Source organism: Lactuca serriola, chromosome 5 (assembly GCF_051521515.1).
Source record: "Lactuca serriola cultivar US96UC23 chromosome 5, Lser_US96UC23_V15, whole genome shotgun sequence".
NCBI lineage: Eukaryota > Viridiplantae > Streptophyta > Magnoliopsida > Asterales > Asteraceae > Lactuca > Lactuca serriola.
This window is the reverse complement of record NC_136412.1, coordinates 312,439,835-312,451,257: the sequence shown is the minus strand read 5'-3', so window position 1 is coordinate 312,451,257 and position 11,423 is coordinate 312,439,835. Positions and strand designations below refer to the sequence as shown.

The window sequence follows — 11,423 nt, the reverse complement described above, 5'->3', positions numbered from 1 at the left end:
AATGAATTATGGATTGTGGATCTGTTTGGAAATTAACAAACAGTTTGAGCCCGTTACCCCAAGACTTTAATCGGATACATCTATCTAGTAAAAGCTAAACTTTTTTTTTTTTTTAGCATTTTAGAATGTAACAATCTTGCTTATAAACATTACTTTTATTGATCCGAAGTAAAAACGTATTTGTTGGATTGAATTTTTTATTTGTTACAGCTAGAGAAGTCATTTTCAACCCATAAGTATACACAAAATTGATGCATGTTCCCTTGTGCGTAGTTATATATCTCATCCTTGTGAAACATTTTACAAGAGAATGTAATATTTTGAAACAGATGTCGATCGAGATGGAAACGAGCATCTCAAAGAAAGAATCTAAAGATGAGAAGACGATGAGGAAAAGAAAGAGAAAGAAGATTGACGGGTTTGTGTTTCTTCCGGATGACATCCTTTTCGATATCCTCAAAAGGCTCCCTGATGCTTCCCTTCGTTATAAGGCTAAGTATGTCTGTAAACGATGGTTGGATCTAATCATTAACATGAAATTGCTAGACCATGCTTCTTTTATCCTCCAGAAGACGGGAAACTTGACAGCACGTCATGTGGATATAAGGGAAGAAGGAGAAGGGCTACAAGTGAAAGTGCAAGATCTTGACATACCTCGCATAGGCATCATAAAGTCTTGGGGTAACGAGCTAATGCTAATATCAGATTATAAAAAACAATCTCTGTATATTTATAATCTAATCACCAAGGAAGGATCATATCTTCCCGAATGCAATGCATCATGTGGAGGATATTGTATTATCAAATGTGGAGTTGCAATTTCTTTCGACATGTTCAAGGGAATATATAAGGTGGTTCACTTGTTTATGGGGCCACCAATCGAATGTCATATCCTTATATTGAGAAGCGACAATATTGCTTCTTCAAAGTGGAAAAAGATCCAGGCTCCTTGTATGAATGGAGGGTCGATGTATTCTTCTAACCCAGTTTCAGTTCAAGGAAGGTACTTTCACTGGGATAATTACATTGATAAGCGCCTGGTTTCCATGGATATGGTGAAAGAGGAAATTGTGGATATGAGTCTTCCCGGTGATTGTAAAGGAGTTGACTATACTATTTTTGAGATGGGTGGTTCCCTGGCTCTCTTTGCTGGAGATAGTCCGGACAAATCTGAGATATGGATTCTTAAAGATTTTCAGAAGAAGACGTGGGAGAAGTTGCAGTCAGTTACTCTTGAGAAATGGTATTACAGAAGATTTCCTGTCTGTGGCGTGATGAGTAACAGATATATCATCCTGGAATGTAAATACTATAATGGTATGTGCTATTATGATGTGAAAAATGGAGTCGTGAAAATGCTAGACATCCACATAAACGTTGATGATGGTTGCCTGATTCAGCACCATCAAGTTTTAAATAATCTAACTGCATAAAGCAGGACGGAGGAGGTATGTATTTCCCTACCTTTAGTTCTATTTATCGACTATGGTCTGGTTTCGTTCTTTTTTACATGCATGGAACACATCTTTTTTTTTTGCTATATACACCCCACCTGAGTTGTAAACAACTCACTTTTTCTCAAGGATTTGAGCACTTGCCCATTCCCAGCTTCCAGATTGTGTACGTAGGAAACAAATCTACCATCTGTTGAACCATAATTATATCACTAGACTATTAGAAAAAAGGCTGATTGTTGTGGTAAATGCATAGACATGAGACATGTCTGTGGTGAGTAGCATATTAGTGGGGTGCATTGTTGACAGTTGACTATGTAAATTAATAATAATAAGAGTAAATTACACGAATGGTCCCTATGGTTTGGGGTAAGTTGAAGGCTTGGTCCCTAACTTAATTTTTTAACTCGGAAGGTCCTTACTATTTGTTTTTGTTATGCGCTTGGGCTCAACTGTTTGTTTTTATTACGCACTTGGTCCTTGTTTTACCTAAAAAGACTATTATTTAAATAGGAAAAAATTATGAGGTAGGTAAAGTAAGGTGAGGGGGTGGGGTTGGGGTGTGTTTATTTAGATAAATTAACAAATCAAGGGGAAAATAGTTTTTTTTATGTAAGACAGGGACTAAGCGCGTAACAAAAATAAACAGTAGGGACCTTTCGAGTTAAAAAAATAAGTTATGGATCAAACGCACAAATTACATTAAACCATAAGGACCATTTGCATAATTTACTCTAATAATAATAATAATAATAATAATAATAATAATAATAATAATAATAATAATAATAGATACTTAAAAGTATAATAACATTAATACATTCAACTAAATGTTATTTTACAATTGAAATCTGTGATGGGACATAGCTAAGAAACAATTGATAATACTTTTATTGGTAACCTTGGAAAATCCTTCTCTTTCAAGCGCACAAATTACACAATTATTTAAAAATTCATCCGAAATCTGATTCTACAAATCTGATTTGACAAGCTTCATCGCCGAAAAACATCTCTCCACCGTTGCGGTTGCAACCGGCAAAAGCAATGACAACTTCAATAACCGGTAAACCAAATGAAAGTTAAGATGCATATTGCTTTCCACCATCACTTTAGCAAGGTCGAATATATTCTTCAAAGTAGAAAATCTTGCATCTTGTTGCATAAAAGTGGGGTAAACTGAAAGTTCATTTAGAATATTCAACCTATCTTTAAAGCTAAAATTGTGTGGATATAAATCGATCAACTTCCGTAACTTTGATGGGTCAGTCACAGAATGAATCATGTGGATTCAAACTTTTCATACAAATGAGCAATTCGGAACTTACTTCATTAACATGTCTTCGGGCTCTTGGATTAACATTTCAATAAACATCTACAAGCATCAATGGAAGCATTTAATCGGATTCGATGTTCACTTTTAGCAACCTTATTTTACTTTTGAAGAGCTGTAGCAATTGATTGATTTTGTCTCGTTAAGTCTCCACATATTTAAGTGCAATATAATGGGAACTATTAACAGTTTCCCCCTCACGAGTCTTAAGTCTTTCCGATTTATTTCAACTAGTAAAGCCTTCTGTCACAAAAGCATCACCCCCGCCCTTTTTATTTTGTTCATCTTTAAATAAATAACAACACAAACAGAAGGCTTCATGTGCTCTTGCACTATACTCTAACCACTCACCGTATGCATCATACCATGCCAGATTAAAACGTCTTCCCTTATTTCCAAACATTCTTACATGGTATTTTGTAAGACGCGGTTGACATGGTCCTTTAATCAAATATTTTCGTCTTATATTGTCTCTTTGATTAGGGTCATAATCTGGAAAAAAAAATTCCTATCAGCCGGATCCCAAGGAGTGTCACTTGAATCAATTTCACTCGGTATCGGTGGAATAAAACTAGGTTGTGGAATTTTAGTTGAAGATGGTACTGATGTGGATGTTCTACCGTAAAATCTTTCTATTACACCTGATATTGGGTTCAACAAAAAAAACATTAAACAATGTTAAACACAATTACCAAAACCATTAAACATTAAACAAATACAGAGAACTAAATTAGAAAACACCATTAAACAAAACAATTAAAGAAAATTAATTTTTAGCATCTCTATTAAGCTTAGTTCGTTTCCCTATCCCAAATAACCATCAAAAGCAAACTAAGCCAAACTAACAAATTCATAGCACAAATTAATCTTTTGAGAGTGTTAAATAAAAATAAAATCAGTTTACAAATCAAAAATCCCAAATCAAAATTCATAAACCATTCAAATTAGTTCATCAAATCAAACCCATTTGGGAAAATCAAACTAAATAAAGGTAATAAACTTACAAAGATGGTGGCAAGCGAAATCATACAATGTTGGTTCGTTTGCGCGTGACGGTAGATGGTGTTGCTTAGCTGGTAGTGAGCGAAGTGTGTCACTGCGTTGGCAGCGTTGCAGCGGCGTTGTGCAACAGTGATAAGTTTCGATGATTGTAAACGATGCTGGCGGCTATGAAGTGTTTAATTTTGTCACTGATTCAGTGCATTTGGTATGCTAGGTCAAAACTCTAAAGAAAGAAGTGAAAAATCAGGAGTGAAAAATGAAAAATCGGGAGTGAAAAATCAGAAGAGAGAGAAGTAAGGATGAGTGGGAGTAATGGTGACCAATCTATTGTGAGTGGGGACCAAAAGCTGAGTTTTTTTAATATGTATTCCTAATGGGCCCCACTTTTAACTTGGGTCCATGCACCCCCCCCCCCTTCCCATACAATGAATCTGCCATTGTTTGTAGTTCAAAGTCGTGTCATAAAAAATGAGAGGCATTTGGTCTCCATAAATTTTACGACATTTACGACAAACTTATGACCTACAATTAAGACATACATATACAACATGGGTTTTCGACAGACATTTACGACTCAAAATTATGACAGATATTTTGTATGTCATGATGTTTGACAACATACACTTGTATATCATGGTTTTATATTTTTTTGTAAACTATATATATATATATATATATATATATATATATATATATATATATATATATATATATATATATATATATATATACACATGGTTAGGTTTATATGAGACCATCATATTTTGTAAGACATGGGGATGCAATCCTAGCCATTCATCTTGGAGATAAAAAAAATACATATTTTTCAAATGCAAAATAAAAAAAAATCGAAAAAAAATTAAAATATTATTTTCGTCATTTATATCATCCTAAATAAATAAATAAATTACCATTGTTTCTCAAAATATACTTGAATAATATTCTAATAGAATATTATACTACTAGGTGTGAATCTCGTGTATTACACGGGTTGATTAAAAAAATATAACAAAGTTTAAATATTAAGAATTTTTTAGAATAAAATTTCAAAATAAATAGACATATTCTAAAGATTCCTTGCATTTATTATCACATTAAATATATTTAATACTTTACATATATAAATTTAGTATTATGTGTCATATTAAATGATTTAATTAAAAAAACCACAAAATGACATGTTGATTTAAATTTAATCAAAAAATTTATAAAATTACATGTGGCAAATTTAATGAGAAGATGACATTTGGCAAAATGATCTTCATTTATTAGGATAGATAAATATTCAAATAGAATTTTCAGAATATTAGAATATATTCTACTAAAATATTAAACTATAAATATTCAAAAAAATTCTAATAGAATATTAGAATATTCTAACAATTCTCTTAGAATATATTATAATATTTTAACATATCTATCAATTTAAGTAGAATATTAGAATATTCTAACATTTTAAAATTTTGATTTGATTATTTACAGTGTAATATTCAATTAGAATATTTCACTTATATTTCGAAAAATAACAATATTTTTATTTTGGAGAAATTAAATAACGAAAATAATTTTTTTATTTTCCTTTTATTTTGAATTTTACAAATTTTCTTTTTATTTTTATTGATCTCCAAGATGAGTGACTAGGATCGCGTCTCTATGTCTCGTAAAATTTGCATGATTTCAAATGAACATCTCTCTCTCTCTCTCTCTCTCTCTCTATATATATATATATATATATATATATATATATATATATATATATATATACACACACACACACAGAGATAAGATAGGGTGATGACTATTTTTAAAGTGATGACCCGTGAGGACACTTTAAAATTTTTTTTAAAAAAAAAAACTCTTATAAAAATACAAATCATAAAATCGAGCATGGTACTACATCCGGGAGAAAAAATGAAAAAAAATTGCATCACTAAAACTAAAGCATGAATCATCTTTATGATTCATTATACAATTTTAATGATGAAAAAAAATTTTCCATTTTTTTCTGCTGCATATAGAACTTTGTTCGATATTATGATTTGTATTTTTTTAGATTTTTTTAAAATTTTTTTTAAGGTGTCCTCACGAATACTCACCGGAACCGGACCCTATATATATATATATATATATATATATATATATATATATATATATATATATATATATATATATATAGAGAGAGAGAGAGAGAGAGAGAGAAAGAGAGTTAGGTTCAAATGTTTTCACTATCTATTGTGTGCATGTATGATTGATTTTAGACCAATCATTTTAGTTATTTTAAGAAAAGTAATTAATGCATATTAAATGTTGAAGATGTAATTAATACCCATTATATCTTCAACATGTAATATGCATTAATTACTTTCTTAAAATAACTAAAATGATTGGTCCAGAATCAATCATACATGTACACAATAGATAGAAAAAACAAAATAACCTAACCTTATATATATATATATATATATATATATATATATATATATATATATATATATATATATATATATATAGGAGTAGGATCAAATGATTTTCCGAAGTGGATAAGCATGGTTTTTCAGAAGCTGATGTAGAAAACCAAAACAATAATTGCAGTTTTTTTAAAATAAACAAAGAGAAACCTACCTATGATTAGGAAAGATAAATAACAATTCAAAATTAGGTTCTGAATCCACAGAGAAGCTTGAAAGTAGATGTGATGAATGGAAATAGAGGTGGTGGAAAGTGCGCGATCATGAGAATCTCACCAACCATATCAACAAATAAGTTATGCGGTCTCCCAGATACGATTTCTTTTGGAATCGTAGATACAAACGAAGAAACTATGTGCTTACTTGATGTAGGGCTTTTGCTCTTTGCAGTGGGATGGATAATTAAACTGGTTCCCAATCGACGTTAGGTCGGTATTACCTTATATTAGGAGAGTCATCCGCAATCAAGGAGAGGTGTCAATTAAAAGGGGTTCAACAGTGGGAATCAACATCAGGAGAAACAACACCGCCAATAAGGAAAACCCACCACCAAGTCTTCTTCCTCATGTTGACCGGAAGCAAGCACCAAGGCATCATTCATCAGCAACCAAAGGACGTCGTTTCTTCAATCCCAGTGTGTTGTCATGCTATTTTGGGCGGAAAGGATTTTAAACACTCAAAGAGGCAGCTTAGCTCCAGGTGACGGATGCATGAGGGTGGTAGTAGGGACGCTTCTCATAGACGTGGACTCCTTAATCTTGCAGAAAAGGGTTTCATATATATATATATATATATATATATATATATATATATATATATATATATATATATATATATATAGCAAACTTTTCTATTCCCTCGTCTACAACTAGTTACCACTTGTTGTCGGTCCACTGTCGGACCACCGAACTATCGTCGCTGGACTAACACCAAATTTAATTGCATTTTTTTTGTTGTATTCACAGCTTAATATAAAAATCATTATAGTTCTCATTTATTTGGTAATATTTTTTAAAATATAGTTTTTCATTTTGTAGTAAAATATAGAATATATAATAAAAAAGTAAAATTATTCTTTGAAAAATCATTTTTCTGTCTTTTAAATTGTGGATTTCTTTAAAAATGTATCGTTTGTAAGACGTATTCACAGTTTAAAATACTAAATTCAAAGTTTAATAAAAATATTAATTCACTCATTCACAATTTAATATAAAAATTCAAAAAGATTTATAACTTTATACAATACATTTACAAATTATTCACAAATTAATTAGTATATTCAAAGTTTAATTCACAAAGTTAACAATTTAATCCATAAAAATTCACAACTTAAAACAATGCATTCACAACTTAATACATATTATTTATAGTTTTGCTTCCTCCTAACACCATCAAATCTAGACCTCTAACACTTCAGCTAGCTCCAAAAATTATATTTGGGTTAAAAAAATAGAATTCACTATTTAATAAATATATCCTAAATATTATTAAGTGGTTGAATAAAAGAATAAAGAAGCAATGAGTTTTTAAGAAATTAAATAAATAGTAAGGAAGAGGAGAGTGCTTAAGATGCAAAATCTTAATACATATTATTTATTATTTTGCTTCTTTCTAAGATAATCATATGTGGATAACATTAAATATGAAGCTCTTACACCTTACCAAGCTCGAAAAATCATATCTGAAAAAAAAAAATCAGAATTCACAATTTATTATACTTATTCGTTTTTAACTTACAATTTAAAATACTAGTTAGACATTCATTCACAATTTAAAGACTAGTTTAAATTTATATTCACAACTTAATATACTAGGTCAAATACGAATAAATATCTCTTACACTTTACCAAGCTCCAAAAATCATATCTCGAAAAAAAAATCCAAATTCATAATTTAATATATATTAATTCGTTTTCAATTCATAATTTAAAATGTAGGTCATGCACTCGTAAACAACTTAAAACACATTTAGAAATTAATCATAACTTAATATACTTGTAACATCTGGGATTTAATATTATTTATTTTATTGAATAATGGGTTGTTTTTGGTTTGGACCAGGCCTCCAGTAGTAATTTCCGGTTTCTTTGTTAATAACTTATCTAGTTTCCTAATTTATTAGTTACCCTTGATTTTCTTGTTTTAAAGAAAAAGGATTTTTATTTTGAAGCATGGGATAAACAATAAAAAAACGTAGTATCACCAAAATGGAACAGATTTTGTAATAGCACGAGCAAAAGGACCAAAACTAGAAAAACATAAGTAAGATTTTGGAGACCAAGAATGAACATAGATCGAAATTCAATTGAATCTTAATTTCTTTTCCACCAAACCGCGTGGAATCCATTTAATAGATTACATTCGATTCTGCTCAATCGGGCCCATGAAAACCCTCCTTATCTACCGATTACACACCTGAAACATAGTAACATACCTCCGACAATCATCGATATCTTAATTTATGGAACCTAGCGCCCTATAGGTCTTCTCTCATCGCCTTCTTGTCTCAGTTTCGTTGATGTAGCTTTTTATATATGTGCTTATTTCGTTCTTTTATATCGTCTTGAGAACTATCGAAATGAAATGCTTTAGTTTGACGCAAATATTTGTTGACTGAATAGTAACTTAGGGCGTGTAAGTCTGGCTAGGTATGTGTTCGCTTGAAGTTTGTTGTTGATAAGCAACAGAAGCACACACAAAATTAATGCATGTTCCTTTGTGCATAGTTGTTTCTGAGACTTTCTTCAGTATCTTATTGGTTACAAGAACATGTAATTAATATACTTTTTTGAAACAGAAGTCGATGGAGAAGGCAATGAGCATCTGCAGGAAAGAATCTGAAGACGAACAGACAACAAAAAAAGGAAAGGAAAAGAAGGTTGACTGGTTTGTATTTCTCACAGATGACATCCTTTTAGATATCCTTACAAGGCTCCCTTATGGTTCCCTTCGTTATATGGCTAAGTATGTCTGTAAACGATGGCTGGATCTACTCAGTAACATGAAATTGCTAGACCATGCTTCTTTTATCCTCCAGAAGACGGGAAACTTGACAGCACGTCATGTGGATATAAGGGAAGAAGGAGAAGGGCTACAAGTGAAAGTGCAAGATCTTGACATACCTCGCATAGGCATGATAAGGTGTTGGGATCACGAGTTTCTTCTGATATCAGAGTACAAAGAACGAAAAGTATCTCTGTATGTTTATAATATAATCACCAAGGAAGGATCATATCTTCCAGAATTTAAATTTAATGCATCATATGGAGGATATTGTATAAACAAATGTGGATTTGCACTTTCTTTGGATCGGTTTAAGGGAATATACAAGGTGGTTCACTTGTTTATGGGGCCACCAAATGAATGTCATGTTCTTATCTCGAGAAAAGATATTGCTTCTCCCAAGTGGAAAAAGTTCCAAGTTCCTTGTATGAATTCACAGAAGATATCTTGTTTCAACGCGGTTTCAGTTCAGGGCAGGTACTTTCACTGGAATGTTCGTTATGATCAGCGCCTGATTTCCATATATAGATATGATGAAAGAGGAAATTGTCGAAATCAGTCTACCTTTACCTGATGGCGGTAATGGATTCTGTACTATTTTTGAGATGGGTGGTTCCCTTGCTCTCTTTGCTGGAGATACTCGGGATACAGCTGATATATGGACTCTTAAAGATTTTGAGAGGAAGAAGTGGGAGAAGTTGCAGTCAGTTACTCTTGAGAATTGGTGCTGCAGAAGATTCCTGTCTGTGGCGTGATGAGTAACAAATATATCATCCTGGATTGTAAAGTGGACCGGGGTATGTGCTATTATGATCTGAAAAATGGAGTCGTGAAAAAACTAGACATCTATATTGACGTTGATGATGGTTGCGTGGTCCATTCATCACCACCAAGTTCTTAAATAATCTAACATGCACCATAAAACAGGAGGGAGGAGGAGCTATTGCCCTTTAGTTCTATTTATTAATGGATGACGTACGTTACATGATGATGTAAGAAACTAATCATGCTTAATTAGTTCTACTCTGCTGTGCTTTCTTTCTTTCTTTTTTTTGACATGCATGGAATATCTTTTTTTGCTATATATATACTTCCTCGCTGAGTTGTAAACAAATCACGTATTTGCAGAGATAAAGGAAAATCTGATCAACAGAAAAAAGACAAGTAGTTTGAAATATAACAAATTACCAATTCATAACTGCTTAATAGCAAAATCAACAAGAAGATAGATATACTTGAGTTGTTCTATAGGTTATGGTGTGGACCGAAGCTAATCAATGCCAAAGTTGGTATATATATCATCTAAGAGGGGGGCATTTATATATTTTTTGTTCTATTCCTATAAACTACCATACTTTACTTAACAAAGTTGCGTGATTCTATGATACAAAATCGATAGGAATCAAGAGAGAAATAGTGGAACTAAAGCTAGTATACTACCTGACCCCTTTATTTATACACTAGCTTAGCTTCTACAAACTAACCAACTCTTGTATGTACGTACAAGGTGATATATATTGATAGTTTAATGTCTAAATTAAACTAATTACCCTAGTAGTTTTTATGAGGTTAGAACATATAGGGGATTTGTGTCATCGGGAATACCGTTTGTTACGAGTACTTGAAGCAATATTTTGTCTTACTAAGACCATCTCCAACCCACTCCCATTTTTCCTCAAAAATGCACTAAAAAATAGGATAAATAGTGTTTCATCTTCAACCCTATTTCATATTTTATCCAATTTTTATCCCCAAAAGTATATTTCATTTTTCCAACTTATATAGATTGTCAATCATACCCTTTCTACTAATTTGGTTTTAACAAATATATAATCTGTATTTTTTTATTATAACACTATTAAATAAATAAGATTATATTTATAACACCTAATTATAAGCTTTTGTAAAATACATTATCGTATTTTAAAATTTCAATACGTATTTAAATTTTCATATGAATTTGATAAACAAAAAATAAACTTTGTATTTATAATTAATTCATATAATGTAATATATAATACAATATTATAAGTATTAAATAATGTATTTAAATTATAATTAGTAGATAAAAATAAACTAATAATATATAGATATATAAAAGAGGGACTAAACCGACAACTCAAAGTACATCCCCATTTTGGGGGAAATGAATAGTATAACACCAAA

The 11,423-nt window shown here is 31.2% G+C and overlaps 1 protein-coding gene across 1 annotated transcript; it reads left to right on the top strand.

The window, feature by feature from the left end:
• Positions 1-329: 329 nt before the first annotated feature.
• LOC145050774 (F-box protein At3g07870-like) lies at positions 330-1,433 on the top strand. The gene has a single exon (XM_078998969.1). It carries the CDS (start codon positions 330-332, stop codon positions 1,431-1,433), a length of 1,104 nt encoding a protein of 367 aa, XP_078855095.1.
• The last annotated feature ends 9,990 nt before the right edge of the window (positions 1,434-11,423 follow it).